Genomic DNA, 27,388 nt, shown 5'->3' with positions numbered 1-27,388 from the left:
CAGTGGTCTGAGTTTCTCTCTCAGAAGAGAGACGCATTGGTTTCTTATTCTCACTTCTCTGCAGTCAGGGCAATAACATGCCCTCATTTAGAATTTGATCATTGCTTTTTTAGAAAGTCCCACCACAAACTCCTAGAACATGGGTGCTTTTGAATATTTCCCTTGCCCCCTTTTCTATCCCATGTCACTTCCAAGGCACAGAGTGCCGTTGTCAATTAGCACCCCCAAAATAAGAACTGAACTGAATTGAATTCTGAAAGAGTAAAATGGGAAATAAGAGTTGTAAAGTAGCGGGGTCAGATACTTTCTGACCTACAAGAAGGGCCTTCAGCACCTGAGGAAGACTAAGCCGGGCTTCCTTTGGTACAGCAAAAATGAGAACCAGAGTCTAGGAGACCAGTCAAAGCTAGAGGAATGCTTTAGGTCATTGTCAACATGCTTATGAAGTATTAGCTGAATGCTGCTAAATAGATTTCTCAGGGCAAGAGTACTAGAAAAGAACTAAGTGCAATGGATAGAATCCTGGGGACACCACAATTAAAGAGCAGACCCAGAAAATTCCTTTTTAAAAATAACCGTCTAAAACTTGGGCTTCCACATCTGTATGTAGATATTAATAACACTGCCTCGGCTGGCTGCCACTGTGAAGTTTTACTGGAATGACTCAAGATAAGAACTTAGCACAGTACTGGGTACAGAGCACTTAGTAAATATTACTCTTCATTCTTTATAAGAGTGATCCTCCCTCACCTGTTTTTACAGCAGGATAAGGTCAACTGATATGGAAATACTAATTGTTAATATATGCATCGATGATAAGTTGCTCGGTAACTATGATTTTTTGAAGAGACAAACTCATTTCAGTGTTTGCCTTTTAATTAAAATGGGTAGCTCGGCATTTTAAAATTTGTTTCTAAAGGAACCCCCTACCGAGCTGCAGCAGCTCAGGCACAGCGGGGGTACACTACCATTTTTAAAAAGCCAGCTAACAATTAATGTCATAATTTTATATTTATCCTGCTAATTATAGCTAAGACAAACCACAGTTTGTCCAAGACTGTGCAAACAAACAAAGAAGCCTCAGCTCTCAGAGGCGAGTAACTTGCAAATTTGCATATTAATTACTGTTTACCGCCTTTGCCCCTGTGGCTGATTACTTCTAACAAAGAGCACAACATCTACAGTGGCTTACGTTGTCTGTTGTCTGACACCACCTGAGACTCAGCCTGCCTGTCTCTGAGTGGGCAAGAGGGCAATGCTTCTTGGTGGTGAAAGGACCAGGAGGCAACAGTTTGGAATAAGGGATATTTCTCTGCATGGCCATAAATGCACTTTATGAAGTGCATTTGAATAAAGAACAAAGGTCAAAAAATAGTTTGAGTGCTTTCTCAAATAAGGCCATCTTTGCTTTCCTGAGCAAAATTCTTTTTTTTTTTTTTGGGTCATACCCAGCGATGCACAGGGGTTATTTCTGGCTCTGCACTCAGGAATTACTCCTGGCGGTGCTCAGGGACCATATGGGATGCTGGGAATCGAACCCAGGTCGGCCTAGTGCAAGGCAAACGCCCTACCCGCTGTGCTATTGCTTCAGCCCCAAGAGCAAAATTCTTGATCGGTGCTATCCAATGCCAATAAGTATACAGTGCAAATGCTAGTATTGGTCCTAGTGCTTTAGCAGGTTATTTGTATCTTCCAAATGAAGGTTCTTGCCTAATCAAACTGTGCTACAGTGCCCTCGGCCAGGACACTTCCTCAGATCTGTCAGTCCACTTTTCCCCCTTAGTCCTGACTCCCATTCCCAGGAGGTGCAAGTACTCTGGGAGGAACCATCCAAAGTCCAGCCCACAATTTTCTCTCAAAGGCTTTGGATGGATCGGAGCACTCGGGAGTCTCACTTGGGAAGGGAAGTCTCACCTTGTCCCTATTAGAGAGTTTTCAATTGGTTACAGTTGGAGACAAAAAATCACATTAGTTGACATAAAGACACTGTGTCTGAAAGCAACTCTGTGTGCTCATGCTGGGGAAAAAGCAAAGAGGCCCCCTCTTGAGACAAGTCCTGTCCAACAAATCCCTTGATGAGGGCAAGAGGAAAGTCAATGAGAAAAATAAAACCCTGACATAAGCATAATACATTACGTATGGTAATCTTCAGAATTCGAAAGCCACTTAAAGGCAATCATCTGAAAGAGCAGGGTCTGGTTTACAAGGGAATTTCAGCTTCTTTTGAGTCAAATGGGAAAATGTTTCGGAAGTGCAGGAGTCTAAAAACAGTCACTCCACTCTGCCCTTAATCTCTGAAGTAAGAAATGAATCCCTTCACTGAATGTCTTGGTGCCAGTCCTTGGGAAATTCAGTAGCAAAACAAAACAAAACAACAACAACAACAACAACAAACCAGAATGTGAACAGGGATAGCTAACAGCTCTGGAATGTTTACTTTGTTCCAGAAACTTAGTAAGCACACCCTCATTTAACTGTCTTGAAGATGAAGATTCTTTTGAACATAGTTGACAGGGGCCAGAGCGATAGGCTGTCAGCCTTGCATGCGGCCAGCTGGATAAAAACCCCGACATCCCATATGGTTCCTTGTGCACCTCCAGTAGTAATTCCTGAGTGCAGAGCCTGAAGTAACCCCTGAGCATTGCTGGGTGGGACCCTACCCTCAAAAAAATAGTTGACAAAGGACTGGAGAGATAATACAGTGGGAAGGGTGTTTGCTTTGAATGTGGCTGACCCATGTTCAAATCCTGGCATCACATATGGTCCACAAGCCTCATCAGGGGTAATCCCTGAGTGCAGAGCCAGGAGTAAATATTGAGCACTGTCAGGCATGATGCCCCCCAAACAAAAAACAAAAAATGGGAATAACATACCCCTCAAAAAGAAGACAAAAACAAAAACAGTTGATGAGACTCACACACAGAGACCAGGAAGAAGAGGCTCAAAGGGCAGTACTGGAATTTGAACATAGACAGTGTGACTCTGAAGACCACACTGCATCTCTGTGATGTGTTGGGAAACACGTCTATTGTGCATGTGCCTCTAATTTTACTGTAAAGTCAAAGCGAGGATTCTAGTATAGCTTTCTGAGCTCCGAGACTCAATTTTTTAATAATATTTTTGCTACCTCCCTGAACTAAAGTTGAGCATTAGATTGAAACTAGTCTTTGCTCAGAGCAAAGATTAGTGAACTCTAGCCCTGCAGGCCAAAGTCGGCCTATGGCTCATTTTTATAAATAAAGTTTTGTTGAAACACAGCCATGCACACTGGTTTACATGTTATCTGTGGCAGCTTTTGTGTTACAACTTACACAGAATTAAATAATCATGATAAGTAATATAGGGCTCCTAAATATAAAATTATCTATTTTGGGGGTCTGGAGAGATAGTACAGTGTGTAGGGTACTTGACCTTTATGAAGTTGACCTGAGTTTGATTCTTGGTTCCTCATAACCCTTGAGCCCCACCAGGATTTATCCCTAAGTGTAGAGCTAGGAGTAAGCTCTGAGCACTGCTGATATGACTCAAAACCCAAAAAATTTAAAGGGGTTGGAGCAATAGCACAGTGGGTAGGACATTTGCCTTGCACTCGGCCAACTCAGGTTCGAGTCCCAGCATCCCATATGGTCACCTGAGCACCGCCAGGGGTAATTCCTGAGTGCAGAGTCAGGAATAACCCCTGTGGATCGCCAGGTGTGATCCAAAAAGAAAAAAGAAAAAGAAAAAACCAAAATAGAAAAAAAAAAAAGATTTATCTGGTGCTATACTGAAAAAAAGACTAGTGACACCTGGCTTAAGGGAAGCATTTACTTTTATCCCCTCTAAGATTGTTAAGCTTTGAATGAGAGGATGGGTATAGTGGTGACAAGCCTGATTAGCTGCTTATTTTAAATCTCAGAGATGATCTGGGACCAAGAGAAGTGACCAGGTGATCTCAGGAAGAGAGGCTATGAATGAATAATCATTGGTTGCTATGGTCTTGGTGCTTTCTCCCCATCTGTCCCCCAAATTATAAGAAATAAGTATCCCCAGTACTTTGAACACTGCTAGAGATAAGTAGAGATATAGTGGACACTGGTTAGATAACTTTAATTATTGGTAACAGAATATCTTCTAATTAAGGGGCTGGAGACAAAGTATAGAGATAAGGTGCTTGCCTTTCATGTGGCTAACCTGGTTCAGTGCTCACTACTGGATAAGGTCCTCTGAGATCAACTAAGAACCCACCAGCAGTGATCCCTGAGCACAGAGCCAGGAGTAACCCCTGAAACCCGTAGGGTGTGGCTCCCTCAAATAAATTGTAGTTAGTTCTCGAATTAGCTTTTGAGCCTTTTATCCATGCCATCTCCAACCCATTCACCAAGTATTTTCTAAAACACCATTTCACCTTGTAATTTTCCCACTTTAGATATCTCCTAATAGCATGTCCCTTTCCCTTCCCAGCTAGACTTCAAATACTTTCTCCTGGTCTCTCTCCTGCTCCTTTCCTCTGACCATACCTACTTTTATAACTCATTGTCTATGTAACACTTGCTATTTTTTTCAAGACTTCTGTGCATTTGACTATCCAGGAAGGTAAGGATTGGTAGACAGGTAGATCACAGCTAGTTTTGAAAGTGATCATAAAGGGGGCTGGAGCGATAGTACAATGGGAAGGACATTTACCTTGCATGTGGCTGACCCGAGTTCGATCCTCAGCATCCCATATGGTCCCCTGAGCACTGCCAGGAGTAATTTCTGAGTGCAAAGCCAAGAGTAACCCCTATGCATTGCTGGGTGTGACCCAAAAAGCCAAAAAACAAAAAAAACCAAAACTAAAACAAAGAAATCTAAGTTTAATTGTAGCTAATAAAGACAAAAACCTTTAAAAAAAAGTGATCATAAAGATGATTGCAATATGCAATAAAGCAAAACAAAACAACCCCCCTCCCAAACCTTACCAAAACCAAAACTAAAATTAAAACAGTCCCACGAAAAACAAAGAACAAAACCTGTAGGGGGGAGAGACTAGAGGCTAGGATGCCAATTAGGAAACTACCTGAGGTGATAATTGTGTAGTCAAGGGCAATGAAAATAGAGAGGAAGGGACAAATTGAAGAACAAATTCTAAAGGAAACATCTTTAAGAATTTGGTACATTTGTTATCTGAGGGATGAGAAGGGGCAAAAATAATATAAAGACAAGACAAACAGCTGTAGGACTCATAGATTGTCTTGTCCTTAAGGGGAAGAGCTGCCTTGGGACAAGAAACAAAGTAAAAGGGTGAAAGAAAATGGAAGGCTTATGGAAATAAAATTGGGCCTATCCTTATGACTCCTTAATAGTTTAAACACAATAGGATGCCTGATGTGAGCCAGTTTCAATGTGAAGACCAAAGAATTTGACCTAATAAGAACTGACAGACTGACTTATTCATTCATTCACTCCCCACATATTTATTTGAGCAAGTAGTATGCTACATTAGACCCTGAGGACTTATCAAAACAAAACAAAGATCCTTGCTTTTGCAGAGTATGTCTTCTAGCAAGGGAGATAGGCAATAAACAGTGAATGCAATAAATAAATAAATTACACAATGCAATAAGGTGTTGGGTGCTATGGGAAATAGACACCATAAGGCGAGGGAAGGTGGATAGTGATTAGGGGGCAGTGTGAGGGCTACTGCAACTATAAAGTTAATTCCAGACAAAATTTAAAGTGTTTCCACTATGATCAGGAGCTTTCTATTTACTTTCTGACCAAGGTGACAGAAGAAGGAATTATAGGGCATTGGCTACTGTGTGATATTTTAATAAAGATTCTTCTATACACCACATCTGGAGGCAATTAAAAAAAAAAAAAGAAAACCTCCTGGTTCCCATTTCCGGAATGAGTAGCGCTGCGATGAAATTCAGATGAGTTGAGGCTGATGATTTTTAGCAATTTAAATGTCGTTGCCTTTCCTAGAAGGAAGAGCTCTGTTTATAAACAGCTGGATCAATAGGAAATATAGCCTCATTATTCACATGCTCCTGATAGGCTGGCAGTTAGAATACAGGGAAATAAGGTCTTTGAGGAGACTGGAATCACAGTTACTAAGCTTTGGGCTTTTGTTCTTTCTGATGAAAAGGGGAAAGAAAGGTAAAAAGAGCCAATTAAATTCTTTCTTGGATGACAAATTGAACGGGATGAAATTGGGAAGTCTAAAGACCTAAGAATTTACCTACCTGGTGATTCCAAGGAACACAGACCATTCGTGTCTGCATTCTTCCCCTCTTGGGTCCGTTCCATGCTCTCTGTTTTCTCTATTTCTTCACCAGGACCTAGTGTGCCACAGATCCACATTAACAGCTACTCACTTCCATTAAACAGCTATAATTTAGGGTTCTCACGGAGGGAAGGCATTTAAAAAGGAAACTGAGAGAAAAAGGTGAGGTACTTTGACTTGGGACAATGTCAGAAGATATAATGGGTATAGGATGAGAGAAAAACGCAGACGGTGAAATTCTAAAATGGGCTCAGCTCCACTTAAAGCAGAGAAACTTGATTCTTTGACGTGGAAATGAGCTAAAGAGGAAGGAAAGGTGTGTATTTAAACTCTGGGCTCCATCATCTCCCCCACCCCCACCCCCACACAGTGTTTCTTTTTCTAAACCAGTGCAGTCCCCCAGGTGCACGGCACAGCGCTATATAAAGGGACACCTGGGGTGCAGCACCGCCATTCTCTCCCTTTGTGCTCAGTGAAGCAGCTGCAGCCGTAGCAGTCAGTGGTGAGGAAGGTAAAAGCCAGCTTCCTGGAAAAATCCTGGGAAGACTCCAACATTAGAGTATAGAATCTGTACAGTGGGACACAAGGTTTTGAGGTCTGAACATTTTTTTATGTGCTCAGAGAATGGGCACACTCACACCTATTTTTGGACAGAAACTATTTTCAATTAGACTAACCCTCACACCAATGATATCCTTAGTGGAAAGTTGTTGAGTGGCATTTGCTTAATACTGTGGTCAGTGATTTCTTCCTCTTGCAACTATTCAATTCAACAACACATAAGAGACTCTTTAAGAGGTGCTGTGCCAGGCTATCACAAAGGAATAAACTTGAATAAACCATAGAACCAAATAAAGCCATTGTTCAGGCATCATCTTGGAATTCTATTACTGGAAGCAAGGAAAAGTGTATAAACTTTTAAAAAATATCAAATTAAAGATAGGCCCTGCCATTATCCATGTACACACACATATATTTTCTGTCTCTGTCTCTCTCTCTGTCTCTGTCTCTGTCTCTCTCTTTCCTCTCCCCCGCCTCCCCCCCCAGCCCCCGCCTCCGCCTCTCTCTCTCACACACACATAAACCCACAGAAAATGTGTTCAGGTAGACGTGCCCTCCAGGTAAAAATACCCTGGCTTTTTACCCAGAGCCAGTACCCAGTGGTGTTGTCTCATTGATGAAAACCTGATTAAACTGCTTTGTGCTCCATAGTGGACTGATGGGTCATTCTCTGTTTCTTGTCAACTTCAAACAGGCTGGGAAGTCTGGGTTTATTTTAGCTCTACTGAGCCCCCACCCCACCCCACCCACCCCATGCCTTTTGTCCTTATCACACTTTATTCTTATCTTTTCAGAAATGAAATCCTTTCTCTTTTTCCTGTTTCCTCACATTTTCTTAAAAAGCACACACAAGAAACATATCTGAAAAGTAGAAGCAACAGGAAAAGCATCCAATTTTGGTCTGTTTCTCAATATCTATTTATAGACTTTTTTCAGTTGGTATGTCACAGAGAGGGGATTTCATCTCAATCTTTTGGTGAGTATCTGCTTTGTATTGTCTTTGTTCTGGGTGAATTAGAGATGAAGTAGGATTTGTCCCTGTCCTTGAGAAGTTTAAAATCTAATTGAACAAGAGAGGCAATACCAACAAAGCCAAGAACTTACTTTGGAGTTTATTGAAAGTTTTAAGTCACATTCGTGGCCTCAATGTTCCTATGCATAATGGCCAAAATGTACAATAGATTTGAATGTATGGAACACAGTGGATTTAGCTGTCCATGAAAAATATCTCTTTACTGCATGAAGGTGACCTACTAGTGGACATTGGTAACACTTAAACAAATTTTCAAGCTAATTTTCTTTACGTGGTTCTTCTAATAGTAGTTCACTCCAAATTTTATGACTTTGAACAGTAAACATTCCCTCCTCCTTCTACTTTCTAGAGAGAGACTTCTGCATCAGCCATGAATCTATCTCTAAAGGAGCTCAGCACCTAATTTGGCAAGTGAAATAGAAAACAGAAGATAAAAATTGTTGTACACGAGCCATCTGAATGACAGGAGGAGGCCAGAAAGATGGCACAGACGGGAAAGTACTTGCCTTCCACTTGAGCTGACCCGAACCTGCATCACGTATGGTGCCCTGAGCACTGCCAGGAGTGATTCCTGAGCACAGAGTCAGGAATAAATCTTGAATACAGCTAGGAGTGGCACCCAAGCCAACCAAATAGATAAAACTCCCCAAAACCAAAACAACAAAAAAGAACCACGGGACCAGGATCAAAAGTCCTGACCTATGAAGTTGGGGAATCACTTCATTTCTTTCTCTTGAAAACTCCAGTTCCTGGTCTTATGAGGCACCGTAAGGATGATGGGACAAAATATGCACTGTTTGGACAAATGGATAAAAAGCCCACAACAAGTTTCTAAATTCATTTAGAAAAAGTCATTGATAATGATAAAAATAATAGCACCTAGCTTTTACTGAATACTAATTATTTGCCTGGCACTTCATTAATGATGGAAATATATCTCTAGTTTATAACCATTTTATATCTTTGGTTCCAAAATACTCATTTTCAAGTGGGACCTGTTTATAATCTGTTCATGATTGTCAAACTGATTGAGGGACTTATGAAATTCATTATACCAATTTTGTGTTTCAACATTTTCCATAACAAGAGGCTATACAAAAAGGGAAGAGGCTAAATAAACATCATTGACCTAAATAATAGCTCAGGTAAAGGGGAGAGGAAGGAAGAAATCAACAACTCTCCAGCATTTTCTATGAGTATGATCTTTCATATTTGCCATCTGTGAACCAAAAGCAATTCCATTATACAATTGAGACAACTGATGCTCAGAGAGGCTAAGAGACTATTTTCAGGATTTGGACACTGAACAAGTTCATGCTTTTCCTCATCCAGTATGTTCCTCATCCAGTCATTTCTAAAGGTGAGATGCCTGTGTCTTATCCTGGTCGCCTACAGAGCTGACCTGTGAAACCACAGTGCTTCTTCTCAAGGAGTATTCTCTTAGTCTCCTTTGAATGAGTTCAAAGCCAAATAATGTTCTGAAAATAAGTTAACCATTCATTTTATGGAAACTTTAAAAGCAGTAAGGGAAATGTCAGAACAATAGCCAATAATAGTTCTTTATATTCTTATAAGGAAGCTGCTAAGCATTCATTTTCTGTATAGAATTGTAGGTATGTATATTTGAGTATACCATTTGGGACTTTGGGATAACTAGCACTTATGCCAGGACGTTTTACAGCATCACTGTAGGGTTTGGTAAAAGTCCCACTTTACAAATGAGGAAAGCACAGCTGGAAGTGAGAGAGGTCAAAGCTGGTCTCTCAAGATACGACAATCACAAAGGGGCAACGGAGCGTGATCTGGAGTTCAAATCCAACCCATCAGCCCTGAGTGGGTCCCTTACCCCCATGTCACTAAACACTCTGGCAGATTCTTTCTCCCGTGGAAAGACAAGGGTGGTGGGCACAATTCCTCCCGCCATCCTGGGGTAGGTGTATCAAAATGACATTTCGTATGGAGTCCAAATTCCCCAGGCTCTGAAATGAGCTGACACAAACCAAAATGAACAGAAGCCAATTGTCCCATCTGTTGTCAAAGCCATCCTCCCAACTTCAAAGAATCCCATCTCCGGAGGGGGACACCCCCGGGGTGCCGCAGGAGATGGAACGGAGTCTCTGGAGCCCTCCTATCAGCTGCAGTCTCGGCCGGAGCTGCAGACAGCCACTGCCTGTCATCCCCACTGACTTCTCTTTGAATCCGCGGCTCCTCACAACCCCCAGCTTTCCTCTGAGCCCAAACATACCCAAAGGCCCAATTTCTGTTTGAAGTGGATGTGCTACTCTTCACACTGGGCCGCTGTGGAGGTGCCACAGGATTAGAGGAAGTGTGCTCCCCGTGGGGCCCGGCCACCTAAGCCCTGGTCAGGGGAGAGCGGCCAGAAGCAAGCGCTTTCAGTCTCTCCAGGGGTGATAATGGCATTCTAAGCTTTTCCACAGGGATTGCTAGGACCCCGAGGGATCTTAATTAAAGTCACTTTGTGGGTCTTAGAGGCAAAGACCAAAGAGTTTTGTGTTGAGGATGTCTTCAGTTTCTGCCTCAGAAAGGCTGGGTCTGTGTATAGGAGAAATGTAAAGGAAAGAACTGGACCAATGTCCCATATCCTAAAGCCTCTGCTTTGATCTTAATCACGAGAGAGCTCAATGATAAAGTTGTGCTTCCATCACTTCTACATATTGGCAGAGAAATGATCAAGAAATCATAGTGGAGTTTTCTCATCCTAGCCTGGGTTGCAAAGGTAATAGATTGATCTGTACATTGTTCTAAATTTTAAATATATATATGCAAATATATATATGACATATATATTTATGTCACTCCCTTTTGGTTGAAACTTTGGAATTATTCTGCTGTGGAGTAAGTATAAGGGACTTACGAAGCAAGGGACTTAAGAAATATAAGGAAAGTGAAGACAATAGATAGGCATTAAGATCACAGGGAATGTAAGGTACTCCAGATGGTGAGTGATGAAACCCACAGTGTTCTGTATGAGGAACCCTGAAGAACTTGGCCCCAATTTCATGGAATTACCTTGTGCTTCTTTTTGTGGAAAACCAAAGCCTGGTGACAGGGCTCTTCTGTGACCACTCTCAAGCAGAGTAGTAAGATAACGTTTTATTCCAGGAATCAGAATGTGTTTGATTGAATCAGTGAGGGTGGAAGGAGCTGATTCATAGCCTGCAAACAAGACCAGCATTGTCCTTGTTTCTGCCACCATTCCTGTATTCCCCTCTGCCCTCAAGATTTTTGAAGTGGCTAGGGCAATGTCATTGCCCAGTTTTGCTACCAACTTTCCTTTTTCTTGATCTTTTGTTTCAATGTCTGCTTTCTTTCCCCCAGTGTGCTCCCTGAAGCCTAATTGTGGGGTCAAACTATAATTAGTTTATATATGAAGTTTAATTCACTCGAGCTCTTTTGGCATTAGACTCAAATGGGCTTTGATGTCTGGCTGGAGCTTTGATCCCAGATCCTCGAATGGTGGTCATCACCCCAACTCAAAGGATTGCCCTTTACTTTTTTTCCCCCTCCCATTCGAAGACAGCTTTTCCCAATTACATCATTTGTGTTTTGTTTGGTCATAAAAGCTGCAAACCATCGTTTTGTTGCTTTGCTCTCGAGCAAAATACGCAGTCAATGCTCTTTGCTTGGCTGTTCATTCCCACACTAGATGGTGGCAGAAAGATGCCCAGATTTTTTTTTTTTTGCTTTTTGGGCCATACCTGGCAATGCACGGGGGTTACTCCTGGCTCTGCACTCAGGAGTTACTCCTGGCAGTACTCAGGGGACCATATGGGATGCTGGGATTCGAACCCGGGTCAGCTGTGTGCAAGGCAAACGCCCTATCTGCTGTGCTATCACTCCAGCTCCCCAGATTTTTTAAAAATGGAATCAATGTGAGATACACAGTTACAAAGCTATTCATTATTGGGTTTCAGTCATAAAATGTTCCAACACCCATCCCTCCACCAGTGTACATTTCCCACCACCAATGTCCTCAGTTTCTCTCCTGCCACCCCCTGCCTGCCTCTATAGCAGGCATTTTTATTCTCTACCCACCCACTCTCCCTCTCCCTCTCTCTCTCTCTCTCTCTCTCTCTCTCTCTCTCTCTCTCTCTCTTTTTCTCTCCCCCCTTTCCTTTTGGGCATTATGGTTTGCAATACAGGTACTGAGAGGTTATCATGTTTGTTTTCCTTTACCACTTTCAGCATGCAGCTCCTATCCAGAGTGATCATTTCCAACTACCATTATCATAGTGGTTCCCTTCTCTATCGCAATTGCCTTCTCCCCAAGAGGCAGGCTTCCAACCATGGACCACCTCCTGGCCTGTGTTTCTAATGTCCTTGGGTATTAGTCTCATACTATGTTTATTTTTTTTGTTCCACAAATGAAAGTAGTCGTTCTATGCCTGTCCCTCTCTTTCTGACTCATTTCACTCAGCATGATACTCTCCATGTCTATCTATTTTTAAGTGAATTTCATGACTTCATTTTTTCTCCTGGTGGCTGTATAGTATTCCATTGAGTAGATGTTCCATTGTTTCATTATCCAGTCATCTCCTATTGAACACTCGGGTTGTTTCCAAATGCTGATTACTGTGAATAGTGCTGCAAAGAACATAGAAATGCATATGTTTCTTCTGCAGTGTGTTTGCGTCCCAGAGATATATTCTCAGTTTTATTGCTGGGTCCGCATGGAAGCTCAATTTCTAATCTTTTGATGAATGCCCATAATATTTTCCCAAAAGGCTGGATCACTTGGCATACCCACCAACAGTGAATGAGAATCCCTTTCTCCCTGCATTCACATCAGCAATGGTTGTTCATGTTTTTTGTGATGTGTGCCAGTCTCTGTGGTGTGACATGATATCTCCCTGATGATTAGTGATGTGCAGCATTATTTTCATATTTGGCCATTTGAATTTCTTTTTTGAGGAAGTTTCTGTTTATTTCTTCTTCCCATTTTTTGGTGGGGTTGGGCGTTTCTTTCTTATTAAGTTCTACCAGTGCCTATATATCTTGGATAGTAATTTCTTATCAGATGATGCCTAGATTTTGAAGTGTGTGTGTGTGTGTGTGCATGTGTGGTGTGCGCGTATGTGTGCGCGCGCGTGTGTGTGTGCGCGTGAGCACACGTGTGTGTGTGTGTGTGTGTGTGTGTGTGTGTGTATGCTGCTGGAAATTGTCCTAAGACAATTGTCCTAAGACAAGACAAGTGCCAGACAGTCAGATCTGAGGGACTCTTCCTGATTTGCCCAAGTTATATTTTAAACTATAACATAAAACTGGACGCCTTCAGTCGAGTCTTTTCATGCTGGTAACTTTATCTTATTCTTCAGATCGTTTGACGGGCAGCGGATCCATCCTGTCTTTAGTGTCTACCATTCAGAAATGCCAATTATCAGCTTTTTCTGAGAAGATAGAGGCATCCAGGGAAAAGAAAGAAACTGGCTACCAAGGCTGAACAATATTGGAAGTATTGTTCAGCTTCGAGCTGAACAATATAAGGAAGTAGCATTGGTGGAGGAAGATGCACCAGCACCTGCTTGTAAAAGAAAGGGGGAAAAAAAATCAAAACAGCAGACAGGAGTGAGATTCTCTTGGCAACAGGAGGGAGTAGTGGTTGATCACTTTCAACTCCATCCCACATGCCTGCCACCTAAACAAAGAATCAAAGAGGAAAGAAAAGCCAGAGGACTAAACTGGAGAGAAGCAAGTTTGGCTGGTAGGTTAAGAGAAAAGGGGCAACCCAACCGGTCACACTCAATCTGACTGCATTGGGAATTTTCCTGGAAAAACAATTACAGCATTGAGCTCCTGGCTTCTAACTTCGTTTGACAGCCCAAGTTTGTTTTAATTGGCACGTGAATGAACAGCATTATTTATTAGTGTGTAATGGATACGTTGGAAAGCATAACCTTTTTTCCTATTCGTGACCATTTTATTGGTAGAACCATTTGAATACCTCAGTTTTAATATTTAAACTTGCTGGGAACACTTTTTCATGGAGATGTCCAAGCTGTTATGGCAAATGGTTTGCTTTAGAGTAATGGGCAGCTCAAAGTGGCATTTGGTGGGGAGTAGGTGGGAAGGTGGGGAAGTTTGGAGACATAGTGACTGACTTGTCTGTCTGCTTCAACAAGATTTATTAGAAGTGTGTAAAAACATGTTTCAGACTCCCCCCTTTGCCCAACTATATAAATATAGTTGTCGATTTGTGACATGGGACAGGCCACAATAATAGGCTCCACCCAGCAAAAAGGAATCCAATTCTTAGCTGGAAGGCAAAAGAAGGCTTAGAAATGACTAGAATGAAACAATGACAGAGGACATGGGTGAGTGGTACTTGGCAGGCAGAAAGACTCATTATTACTCAATTTTGGAGAATTAGTTCCTGTATTATCAAATAGAGTGTCTGGCACACAGTAGGCACAAAGAATAAGTGGCCTGAATACAAAGTGGCTTTGTCTTTGGGTGAACACCTGACTGTATTCCATTTTTAGATGAGGCAAATAATCTTGGCCATTATGAAGCTCAGTTGGAGTTAGAAGTGTTTTTTTTTTTCATGTCTATGAGGGGGAACCAACAGAGAGGTTATGGAGGGTGGCAAGGAGACCCCTGATTTTTGGGCAAATGTCAATTTGATTTTATTTGTCGTGAGAGATTAAATAGCTACTATTAAGTTAGTTAGAAAGTATGTCAATAAAAAAATTTACAATCCACCTACTTCCTCCCCCCCACCCTTTCAGTTTCTCTAGCAACCATGAGTTGGACACTGGCAGGGCACTGTGCTAAGTATAGTAACACTAAAGAGGGCAATAAAATATATCTGCCTTTAGGAGTCTTTTATAATGTAATTGGAGAGAAGAGATACACAAACACCTACAAATACGAAGGCATGTATACACACCCGGATAATCAACCCTAGAAATAGCATTTAGTAATCAGATATTTATGCAGCTAACTGGATTTCAGAGGAGAGAAATGATCTGATTTTAGAGATTTTAGAGATTTTATGGTCAGCTACACAGACAAGGAAGAAAGGGGGAAAAAATCTCAGGTGGTAAAGTAGTTGGGCAAGCATCATTTACAAGGTTGGGGACTGGGGAGGTGGGAGGGGGCGGCGGGTATACTGGGGGGGTTGGTGATGGAAGATGGGCACTGGTGAAGGGAAGGGTGTTTGAGAATTGTATAACCGACATAATCCTGAGAACTATGTAACCCTCCACATGGTGATTCAATAAAAAAAATAAATTAAAAAAAAAAAAAAGTAGTTGGGCAAAAGAGCACAAGTTTGAAATAATTAAACATGTACACCACCCAACACCTTGCTTGAAATTCCATGAATTATAACTTGCTGGACTCAAAGCGAATAGATATGCAGCTTTTAAAGTTAGGGCCAGAGATGTAGTACAGGGGTTTAGGTGTTTGCCTTGCATGTATCTGAATGCAGTTCAGTCCCTGACAAAACAGATGGTCCTCTGAGCTGGCCGGGAGTGATCCCTGAACACAGAACCAGGAGTAAGCCCTGAACACTGAAGGGTGTGACCCCCGCCCAAAGAAACGAACAATAAAATAAAAACAGTGAACTTTTCATAGACAAGCACGCTAATGACACTTTCGGACCTTCATCTCCAGGAGATTCCCTTGACTAGTGTCCCAAGCAGAGGTGATCACACCACACAAATGCGGTTTCAGGAGAAATGATTCTGAAATGTTCTCTGGCGTGGGGGGGAGGGAAGCCACACAACCAAATAGCTCAAATATTCCTCTTAGATGTCAGCCGTAGCAGCACTCCTTGTGTAGCAAATCTATATTATATACCCAATTTTACTGCGATTCTTAGAAGAGACAGGACCTGTTCCTAGCTCCATTTAACGGTTGGAGAAACAGAGGCACAGATGGGTGAAGTCATTTGTCCGCACAACTAATGGATGGACAGTGGCACCAGAGTCGGAGGTCTTGGGTAGGGGGACTAAAGAAGCAGTAGCTCTCACAAAACCCCACTCCCACAGACCCCAGGCTTGTCTAAGAACTGATGGCACGTTTGCTATACAGCGACATCCTCCTGCTGGTTTTAAATACCTTTTATTTATTTATTATTTTTTTAAGAAGAAATGTAACCAAACCGTTTTAGAACCACACCGAAATGTGCTTTGCAATACTTGCAGTTTAAACAGTCGAGTTAAAACAAACGTAAATTCCAATCACCCCACACCCCCCAAACCCAGGTTCATTGGGCGCAACGCACCTCGCCGGGAAAGGCGAGTGAAGCACGTCGGAGCGGCTGCCAGCGGCGGGCGCGGGAAAAGGGTTACGAACGGAGCAGCAGCAACTCGGTGGAGTTGTAGAAAGTTCTCCGGGGAGCCCCGCTGCCCGCCCGGCTCGCCGTAACAGGACGCAGGGAGCACCCAGCGCACACCCCCTCGCTCGCCCCCTCGCTTTGTGGGACAGGGCAAGAACCAATAAGGAGAGAGGAAAAAACTGGGTGCAGGAGAGCCGAAAAGGGGGCGCGGCGGCGCGCGGCGCGCGGGGGAGGAGAGAGGGAGGAGCGGGGCGGGCCGAGGGCGGCGGGGGCCGGCGCAGAGCGCGAGCTGCACCCCCGACAGACGCGGGGCGAGTCCGGGGGAGCGGGCCTCGGGCGCGGGGAGGCGGGCGCCGGGCGTGACGTAGCGCCGGGCAGGGGCGTTATCAGCTGCGGGGCCGCGGCGACAGCGGACGGCGCCGCCCGGCCCGGGACGGCTGCAAGCCCGAGGCCGCGCGCGAGGGTCCCGATCGTGTCTGGCCGTCGACCCGGTCGCCGTGGCCCGCCGCGCGGCGGCATGCGCCCGCGGTCTCTGCCTTAGCGGGGGAAGCCCTCGCTGCTGGGGCCGGCAGGCCCGGGGCGCGGTGACGGGTGCCGGCGGCGGCGCGGCGCGGGCTTGGGGCCATGAAGCCGGGGCCGGCCCGGGAGCTGGAGCCGCCGGCGCCGGTGCGGGGCGAGCCGCGCACGGCGGAGCCCGAGGGGCGCTGGCGGGAGAAGGGCGAGGCGGACACGGAGCGCCAGCGCACCCGGGAGCGGCAGGAGGCCACGCTGGCCGGGCTGGCCGAGCTGGAGTACCTGCGCCAGCGCCAGGAGCTGCTGGTGCGGGGCGCCCTGCGCGGGGCCGGGGCCGCGGGGGTCGCGGTGCGGGGCGTCGGGGAGCTGCCGGGCGAGGCGGCGCAGCGGAGCCGTCTGGAGGAGAAGTTCTTGGAGGAGAATATCATGCTGCTGCGCAAGCAATTGGTAGGTGGCAGCCCCGCGGTGGGGCGCCCCTGGCCCCGCCGATTTGGGGGAGGGTGGGGTGGGCTGGACGGGAGGGTGCCTTTGCCTGCGGGACGGGCTTGATTCCGGGGCCCCTCCGGCAGCGTTCCTCCCCGCCCCCGCGTTTCTGCCGGGGTTCAAGGCGCGTGGGCGGATGCAGGCTTTGTGTCAGGTGTGGAGCTGGCGGCCCCGCACGGATGGCGAGGAGGCGGGTGACCGCTCCCCGCCCCCGTTCTGCTCTGGGGATTCCTGGGTCGGCCGCGGGGCGAGTAACCTCACTCTTAGGCGAATGCGGTGCCCTCTCGTCCCAAGGTTTCCAAAGCCGGGTTTGGAGGGCTTAGCTCCGCGTCCTCCCGCCAAGACCCGAGCAAAGCCAAAGAGGGGCGGGGGCCCAGTGGTGGGGTCCAGGGGCCCCCACTTGAGGCTGAATTTCATGGTTGCGCGAAAGCGCCCGGAGGTTGCCCTACCCTTCCCGGGGCGCTCCCCCGCCTGCCAGTCTTTGCCCGGCTGGTGCTGCAATCCACATAGAAGCCCTTTGTGGAAGGCAGCGTTTACGATGCAAATGATGGAAATTTGGCCGCAGAGAGGGCCCCCTCCTCTCATATGTATACTCGCTGCTAGCCGGGGCGTAGGGGGTGGGGGTGAGGATTGCGGGGCGCGGGGGGAGGGGAGGGGAGAACGGGGACCCCGCTCACGGGGCCCGTTTGTCTGAGTGAATTATTTCTGACAGTCGTTCGCTGTCGTCTTCATTAAGGGGGGAAGAGAAAGAACTTTGGAGCTTAAAGTATCTTGAACAGCATTGGACCCCGCCTCGGAATAATGGCGGCAGCTTTGTTTGGGTGACCTGCAAATGTAGTTTGGAAAACAGTGTACTAAATCCTTACCTGTGCTTGTGACACCGCCTGAAAGGAGATGCATGCTAGATGATGTCCCCACAACAGCCAGGAAGGGTCTACACAGTGCAGTGATTTGTCATGATCTCTCTTTTCAGAGAACTTTCTCTCTCTTTCTCTCTCCCCCCACCCCTCTCAGCATCAGCTTGCTTTTACTTGTTTGTCCCCATCCCCCAACCCCCCAGAAACTCATTTGCAAAGGCGCAATACTTTCTTCTGTCTTAAGCTTTTGGAGGCAGAGGACCCTGGGAGGAGAGCCCCCACCCGTCTACTTTGCAAGGGTGTCCAGTTGTCCTGGTGTGAGCCGAGCTTTCTCGTTTGTGTCTTGCGGTGTGTCTGGGCTAGGATGTCCCAGTTAGATGGTGCCAATTTCTGCTGCAGGACCTGATCTCTGACATCGTGCTCATTGTCTTGTGCGCTACGAGCCCCGTTTTATCTTTTCAAGTCTCAAGGTTGCGACTGACGCATTCCCTTGAGGGGAGCAAGGCAGCTTGTCGGGAGAATTCCAGTGCAGCCAGCGTTTGGGGTCCGTCCTGTTTTCGTGTGGCGGCTTGGGCATTCATGATTTGAACCAGATGCCTTTTGAGTTCTTGAGCGTTTCCAGCGCTGGGAAGCACTAGGTGGCGGTGTGAGTTAGTATGATAGATCTGTCACCTTTGGAAATCGAAGTTGGGTTCAGATCTTGATGGACCTTCCCTGGAGGGTTTTGGATTCTGCCAGCTCACATTATACTTGGCACTGGTTATTAGTATTACTTTCTCACTTTCAAAGGCCCTAAGAATGATTAAACCCCACAAAGCAACTCATAGAAAACAAAACTCTGTAGGACATTTGGCCAGGAAATCTCACCTAGGCAAGATTACAGTGTATTGTAGGAAATCAGTTACACTCTGACTTCAAATTAAAGAGTCTTCTGTGAAGGATTATTTTGTTTAAAAAATAAAATCAGTGGCTGTACACAGAGAATTAAGAAAAATCGTCTCCCCCCTCATCCTTACCAATAGAAAAGAAGTTAGTACATATTAAATGAAATTGTCAGTTAGTCATTTTTTTTTTTTTTTTTTTTGCTTTTTGGGTCACACCGGGCGATGCACAGGGGTTACTCCTGGTTCTACACTCAGGAATTACTCCTGGCGGTGCTCAGGGGACCATATGGGATGCTGGGATTCGAACCCGGGTCGGCCGCGTGCAAGGCAAACGCCCTACCCGCTGTGCTATCGCTCCAGCCCCAATCAGTTAGTCATTTTTAAAAAATGATTCTTCAGAGAAACTTTATATCACCACAAAATGTGATATGGTTGAATTAAATATTAGACATATCCCAAGCTCCTCCTTATTTTAAGTTGTCTGGTAAAATTTTTGTTTGGGAAGATTTTGTGACTTCTGGTGGTAATTGGAATTGTTATAGCAGACTTTTGGCTCTTTGTCACCAAAATGTTTTTTTTCCCCCTTTTCTTCTGCATTTCTTCCTAATCAGAATTGTTTGAGAAGAAGAGATGCTGGCTTGTTGAATCAGTTGCAAGAACTTGACAAACAGATAAGTGACCTGAGGCTGGATGTGGAGAAGACATCTGAAGAGCACCTGGAGACAGACAGCCGGCCTAGCTCAGGTGGGTGCGGGAGCACGAGGAACAAACTCAGCACTCCCGAGGGCTGCCTGCCCAGGTCCTTAACATCTTCAGACCTGCAAATGGCAGTGAGTTTACTTTTGGTACAGAGAATTGAAAAAATATATAGTCTGCTCTTCAGTTGCATGAGAGGGAAGGAAAACCAAGACAACGCATTTTTAAATGATGAGATTGATCTGGAGTCTCCTGAGTTTTAAAAAGAAAAGTTTCTATTCAAATTTCTGGAGGAGTGGTTGGTCCTCCTTTGAAACTTGAGAAAGTCAGAATAGGCTAGAAAATTAGTCACACTTCAGCTTCCTGAGACCACTTCAAACGTCCACGCTCTATTCTCTTAAGCCATTTGGCTTCTTAAATAGATTTGTTTTTCTCTCGAGTTATTTTTCTAAAACATTCAGGATAAAGTTGAGGCTTTGACAGATCTAAGTATTTTTTCCCTTACCATCTTTAAGGGTGAGGTTAAGGAGGAAGGTCAATTTGAGGGTGAGAGTAATTTTGAAAAGTATCAGCAGTTATGAACTCTTCAACCTTTTTCAACGGAGTACCTGAATAAAATCAGGCAACCAGGACACTAAGTCCAGTGAACCAAAATTGTCCATTCCCTGGTCCTGACTTTTTTTTTTTACTTTTTTTTAGATGCATGTTTCTTCTAAGCATGAATGTATGTTATTATTGCTTGACAGGATCTTAATTCCAAATGGTGTTTTTATTTGTAGGTTTTTATGAGCTGAGTGACGGGGCTTCGGGATCCCTTTCAAATTCCTCCAACTCTGTCTTCAGTGAGTGTTTATCCAGTTGTCATTCTAGCACCTGCTTTTGCAGCCCTTTGGAAGCTACCTTGTCTATTACAGATGGTTGCCCCAAATCTTCAGGTAAGACATTTTAGAATTGACAGACATTTTTAACTGAATGAGGTTCAAGGCTCTTAAAGGTTATCTAGCTTCAGCCCCTTCCACGGAGGGAAAAACAAAGGCTCATGTGCCGTGTCATGCTATTGTTACATCTAGAATCAAGATGACCTCTATTACCTCTTGTTGATGACCCCTTTGGCTTTGAGGCCTTGATGGTAGAAAAGCAAGTCATCCTAAGAATGCCTATCCCAATAGTACAGGCCGGGAGTTCAGTTTCTGAGCCTTTGCTGTTCAACGTGAGGTAAACCTATCTGTTAGCCTGGCCAGGAGCTGCTTGGCACTCCAGGGAACAGTGGTTCCTCCATGTTCACCAGGATGCTCTGCATGATGCAGCTCTTTTGTTCTTTTAGCAGGTGAGTAAAATGAGATCTCCTCGAGGCCATGCACCTTTGTTCCCCTTTATGAGTTAGCCTTTCGGTGACCTTCAGAAAGAACCATGTTATTGTTGGCAATGAAAGACTTTCTATATTTTCTCTGTGTCACACATTGGACTAGATGCTTTGTGCACATTAATCTCTTTTGAATGTACCTAACACTTTTTTTTATGGTGTGGGTATTGTTAGCTGTTTTATGCATCCAAAAAAATAAATAAACATGAGGCCTAGAGAGGTTATGGAAGTTTAGAACAGTTAAGACAGTGAATGATAGAGGCATGATTCAAGGTCAGAACTAATTGCCATGTTTTTCTAGTACATGGAGGAAATTCAGAAATTGTTATGTGTAGCCTTCTAATCAAACTGAGCAGGAATTTGGGCTTATAAGCCATTTGTCAGAGCTTGTTAGCAGAATGGCAGTTATTGTTGGAACCTGGGATTTCTTTCTTAATTTTGCTCTTTTGGAGTTCCTCAGAAGAGCAGAGAAAATGTGGAGATTAGAAGAGCTATGGGTTCTGGCATAAGTCACTGTCCCTTTAATTTGTCAGTCTTTTCCATTTGGGTATTCTAGGCAGTGCAAACATAACACCAAACAGCTGAGGCTTCTAATTGGCTGGTGTCTCTGTACTTGTCCAGTGTGCTGTCAGCAGGAGTCATTTGGGGAAACACAGATCCGTGTTATCTGGAGAGTCTGGGCCTCAAGTTCATTGGTAATTGCTATCCTTCACTTTCCAGATCTAGTTTCAGAGGGAAACTTTGTAAACCTATTAAAGGCATTTTGATATAGGTTTGCCTTGAAGACAGACCCCTGACCTCCCAGATGCCACTTCTTTACACGATGATTGTCAAGATGTGGCATTGATACATTTGGGACTTGGGGGTCGAGATCTCTATTTTGTTCTTAGCTTTAGTAAAGTAAATAAAGGAAAGGTAGACCTTAGGGAAGGTGGAGGAAGAGAAAGGGTATTAGAGAGGTTTCTGCTTCTTACAAGCTGTTTATTAGGTATAGGCATGAAAGATGGAGACAGGGCATGTTTGTTTGTAATATTTTTTTTTTTTTATAAATGAGTTAGACAACTTCTGCATCTAGATTTTGTTTTCCCTGAGACTTTGAACTATTGTTGAAGCTCATGGATCTTGGCCCTAAATTAAATCATTAACATAGAATCTGGCACAGAGTAAGTTTCCTGTACTTAAATGAATAAATATAACAGAGAACAAATTAAATGTTGAAAACACCCTTGATTTTCACAGACAAGTAAATAAATAATATAAATATAAATTGATAACAAACTCTTGGTACTGGAATGCAAACTGAGAGCACCAGATTAGGAGGGAAGTAAGTTTATTGAATATGACAGAGCCATGTGGATGGGGGATTGTGGGCACTTTGATGGTGATGAGATGAGGTAACTCTGTATATCAAGACCATAAGTGTAAACACCATTGTAAACACATTAACTTATTGTCTGCACTGTAGCACTGTTGTCCCGTTGTTCATCGATTTGCTTGAGCGGGCACCAGTAATGTCTCCATTGTGAGACTTGTTGTTACTGTTTTTGGCATATCGAATATGCCATGGGTACTTGCCAGGCTCTGCCGTGTGGGCGAGATACTCTCAATAGCTTGCCGGGTTCTCTGAGAGGGATGGAGGAATTGAACCCCGGTTGGCTGCATGCAAGGCAAACGCCCTACCTGCTGTGCTGTGGCTCTTGTCTATTAACTTATTACCTTAGCGATAATAATTTTTTTAAAAGAAAACCTTATTTTCTCTAATTTAAGGTCTTTAGAAAATTTACTTTGAAAACATTTACCAAGATAAGAAGTAAAAAAATTTAGTTAAGGAAACTGGATTTCAGGGGGCAGGAGAAATAGGATAGTGGTAGGACACTTGCTGCACATACGGCTAACTGTGGATTCATATCTGGCACTTCATATGTTCCCTTGAGCCCTATCAGGAGTGATCCCTGATCAGAGAGTCAGGAATAAGCCCTAAGCACTGCCTGATGTGGCCCAAAAATTTAAAAAAAAAAAGACTGAAAACTTGATTTTATTATATTTTGGTATCTCTTTTTTTTACATTTGAGAAATTTATTCATTAATGCTTCTACTCAATCATTTAAAACATTATCAAGATTTTTTTCTATTTAAAAAACCTTATTTTTTAGTGTTACTATTGAAAATATAAAGTGATTTTTTGAATGTTATTAGTTCATTGAAATTTTATCAGTTTCCTGACATTTTCACAGTTGAACTTGAGCATACAGAATTAAGAAATAATAAAAATGAATGTTATTCACATTAACTATAACAATGAGAAAATAAAAATGAGAAAACTCACAGAAAGAATAGTTTATCTAAAATATTTTAAAGGGAGAGTCAGAGAGATTGTACAGGGGTCAGGCGCAAGCGGTAGATCCTAGTTTGAGCCCCTGTACCATATAGCGTACTCTGAGCACTGCCACTGAGCACCACTGGTGTGACCCCAAACAACCCTCTTTCCCCCTCTCCCTGCCCCCCTCCACACCATGCTTTCAAAAAGGGAAACAAGGAATAGAACAAAGAAGGAAGAATGGCATAAAGAAAAAAACTTTCTCAAAGCGTACTTTTCCAATTCTAAATGCATATAGGGGTTGGAGAGAGTACAGAGTGGTAAGCTGATTGCCACACATGCAGCTTACCTTGGTTCAATCACCAGCATTGCAGATAGTCCCTTAAGCACCACCAGTCCCCTAAGCACCTCTAAGTAGAGAGCCAGCAGTAAGCCCTGAGAATAGCCTGGAAATTAAAAAATGAAAAAGAATTAGAAAAAAAATCACTTTCCTGTTGCATTTAGATGCTGCTATTCACATGTGGGTGACCATTTTCGTTTCACAGATGTAATTTTCATGCAGTCATCTTATTTTTGTGTTATGTCATAATTTTCACTAAATTTCAAAGTTTTTCCCCATATTATTTAGTAACTGAAAGCATTCGATTCTGTTTAAATCTTTGTGCCATACTAGGTGACACACAGGGACCCTCGTCCCTATTCCTGGCTCTGGGCTCACTCCTGATGGTGCTGAGGGCACCATGTGCTGTGCCAGAGAGCTAACTGGAAAGCAAGTGCTTGAACCCTGTGCTGTATCTCAGGCCCCTCTACCATGTATTAAATCCATTATCTTGATTTATTTATATGGAATACACTTATTTCTTAGTGTTAATGTTTTTGTATTCTGTTAGATACCCCAAAATGGGGGACAACTGGATCATATAGAATTTTACCTCTTAATTCTTGAGTGATCTCCATACGGCTTTGAAAGCATTTTTAATAATTATTTTTATTTGTTTGCTTTTTGGGTCTCACCTTGAAGTGCTCAGGGCTTACTCTTGACTCTGTGTTCAGGGATCATTCCTGGTGGTGGTCCTGGGGGACCATATGTGGTGATGGGGATTAAACTGGGGTCATCTGCATGTAAGGCAAGTGCCTTACCCACCGTACCATCACTCTGACCCTTGAAAGCATCTAAAATAGCTTAATATTTTTACTTCAGAAGATAGACTATTTTCAAACAGTTCTTTGTTATGTATTATTTTCCCTCATCAATTTGTATGAATTGTATGTAAAATGGTAGCTTAAATAGTGAAGTATTTACTTTCTTTTAGTTTTTGGGCCACACCCAGTGATGCTCAGGGCTTACTTCTGGCTCTGCACTCAGGAATAACTCCTGGTGGGGCTTGAGGGACCTATTGTGTACATGCTGAGGATAAAACCCTGGTTGGTCATCTGCAATGCAAGCACCCTACCTGCACTGCTATATTTATTCTTATTGTTTGTTTTTCTCGCCTTACCATGAATTGTTTTTAGAGAAATTAGCCAGAGTCAAGGTAGGCTGGTGCTGACCAATTCATTTCTTCAGAGTGTACCTTTAAATGTTTTTCAGATCTCATAGGATGGTTGGAATATAAGGAAGGCCACTGTGAAGACCAGGTCTCAGGGGCAATTTGTCATTCTCCCCGTACACCACAATTTAACTCCCTTGATGTCATTGCAGATGTGAATCCCAAGTACCAGTGTGATCTGGTGTCTAAAAACGGGAATGATGTGTATCGCTACCCAAGTCCACTTCATGCCGTGGCTGTGCAGAGCCCCATGTTTCTCCTTTGCCTCTCAGGCAACACTCTGAGGGAAGAGGAGAGGCTTGGCAACCAGGCCAATGACATCTGCTTGGGATCTGAGCTGGACACCATCAAGACAGACAGTTCCTCACCCTCTCCAAGTGGTCTGTGGTCTGCGCCCCATCCGGCACCCACTAAGAAAATGGATGGTTACATTCTGAGCCTGGTCCAGAAGAAAACCCACCCTGTAAGGACCAACAAACCTAGAACGAGTGTGAATGCTGACCCCACCAAGGGGCTTCTGAGGAACGGGAGCGTGTGTGTGCGTGTCCCCGGGAGCATCTCCCAGGGCAATAATGGAAACCTGAAGAACTCAAAACAGGCACCTCTGGCCGCTGGCGGGATCCCCGCTTTGGACACTGGAAACTTCTCTCCTCTGAAACAGTGGTCAAAAGACTCAAAGCCCGAAACAGTGGAAAATAAGAGGTTGCCCCCGCTGGAGGGGTCCTCGAGTGGCGCTGCCACTGAACTTCAAAGTAAGCATCTGCCCAAAACCATAAAGTCCACCGCCCAGGACCACGGGTGGTGTACCCCCGCCTTGCCAGGAGAGTCCCCTAATGAGAACGGCCAGATCTCTGGTGCTTCCTCCAAAGAGAGCCCGGGGAGGCTCCCCACCCTGCCGCCTCCGCCGCCAGAGAATAAAGTGGCGGTGCAGCCACAGAAAAAGCCATCCCCGAAGGGCGGCTTGCTGGCCCCGGCCTTCGTGGTGGAAGAGCGGCCGGCCCTGGATTTCAAAAGCGAGGGATCGTCCTCGCAAAGCCTGGAGGACGGGCCCCTGGTGAAGGCGCAGTTCGTGCCAGGGCAGCCACCCGGCGGCGGCCGGTCCCACCGAGGTGGTGGCAGTGGTGGCGGCGGCGGCGGCAGCCGTGCCGTGGCCGGGGTGAGGAGCTCAGCCCTGAAGCACCGCGCGCCCGGCCTGCACCTGGCCCCCGACGGCACGCTGCCCACCGTGCGCGAGAAGAGCCGGGCGGCCAGCAAGAAGTGTCGCTTCCCCGACGACCTGGATACAAATAAGAGGCTCCGAAGGGGCGCCCCGAAGGGGAGTCGGAAGGGTGCGGGAGGCCAGGCCGAGGCGGCCGTCCCCAGCCGGCCCCTGGGAGCGCACAGCCGGGCGGGCACCCGGGCACACGGCCACGCGCGCGAGCCGGTGGTGGCCAAGCCCAAGCACAAGCGAACGGATTCCCGGCGCTGGCGCTCGGCCGCCGAGGTGTCGTACGAGGAGGCCCTGCGGCGGGCACGGCGGGCACGGCGGGAGAACGGGGGCTTGTACCCTGCCACCGCCGCCACGGCCGCCACCAACGCCGCCGCCGCCGTGCCGCTGCCCTATGCCAGCCCCTACGCCTACGTGGCCAGCGACTCCGAGTACTCGGCCGAGTGCGAGTCCCTCTTCCACTCCACCGTGGTGGACACGAGCGAGGACGAGCAGAGCAACTACACCACCAACTGCTTCGGGGACAGCGAGTCGAGCGTGAGCGAGGGCGAGTTCGCGGGGGAGAGCACCAGCACCAGCGACTCGGAGGAGAGCGCGGGCTTGAACTGGTCGCAGTTTGTCCAGACGCTCCCGATTCAGACGGTCACGGCCCCCGACCTGCACCACCACGCCACCAAGACCTTTGTCAAAATCAAGGCGTCCCACAACCTCAAGAAGAAGATCCTCCGCTTCCGCTCTGGCTCCTTGAAACTGATGACGACCGTTTGAGTTCCCTGGTGGGCGTAGAAAGGAAAGTGGGGGTGGTGGTGTTGGATTCCTGTTGACCCAGGAGAAGGTGACAGCTTAGGGTATGTGTCTGCGTGTGTGTGTGTGTGTGTGTGTGTGTGTGTGTGTGTGTGTGTGTGTGTGTGATGCTCCCACAGACTGTTTTCCTTTTGTTAAGGTAAAACTGAGGTCAGGGATGTCTCGGCTTCACAGTGGACGGACTCTAGTGCCTTTATGGAAGGTAGAGAATGTTTGACTCCTTAAATGTCAACCTAGGTTGTACTGGCGGTGATAAGTGAATGAGTTTTGTGGTGTCAGCCAATTTTAACGTTAAATTCAGAGTTGTGTCAAGGCACAGGTTTGGATGTTCAAGTCTTTTTGGGGGGCGGGGGGGAGGGTGGTGCTGGGTGGTACGGGTGGGGGGATGTGAGGCCTTTGGTCTGAAGGTCAGGTGGATGGAATTTTAGGGCATACATTGGTTTCTTTTCCTGGACAGTGTCTTCATGAGAATTTTCTTGTTGAGGGGCATCAGGTGGGGCGGTATGAAGTAGGTCTTAGGGGCAGTCATTGTTTTCTGCAATTTTCAATATAGTCAGCATTTCACAGATGT

At 45.2% G+C, this 27,388-nt stretch overlaps 1 protein-coding gene across 2 annotated transcripts; it reads left to right on the top strand.

Moving 5' to 3' along the window:
* The first annotated feature begins 16,255 nt into the window (after nt 1-16,255).
* On the top strand, nt 16,256-27,180 carry DACT1 (dishevelled binding antagonist of beta catenin 1). Of its 2 annotated transcripts, none has more exons than XM_055131343.1 (4): nt 16,256-17,103; nt 19,492-19,624; nt 20,356-20,511; nt 24,848-27,180. In XM_055131343.1, the coding sequence occupies exons 1-4, from the start codon at nt 16,768-16,770 to the stop codon at nt 26,779-26,781; spliced, it is 2,559 nt and encodes an 852-aa protein (XP_054987318.1). In that variant the 5' UTR covers nt 16,256-16,767; the 3' UTR covers nt 26,782-27,180. The 2 variants fall into 2 exon arrangements, with proteins under 2 accessions (XP_054987318.1, XP_054987319.1); XM_055131344.1 differs by having other exon boundaries at nt 16,260-17,103; nt 24,959-27,180.
* Nucleotides 27,181-27,388: the final 208 nt, after the last annotated feature.

The sequence above is a fragment of the Sorex araneus genome, chromosome 3, assembly GCF_027595985.1.
Source record: "Sorex araneus isolate mSorAra2 chromosome 3, mSorAra2.pri, whole genome shotgun sequence".
Classification (NCBI taxonomy): domain Eukaryota; kingdom Metazoa; phylum Chordata; class Mammalia; order Eulipotyphla; family Soricidae; genus Sorex; species Sorex araneus.
Note: the sequence above shows the minus strand (reverse complement) of the source record. Positions and strands in the feature narration are given on the sequence as shown.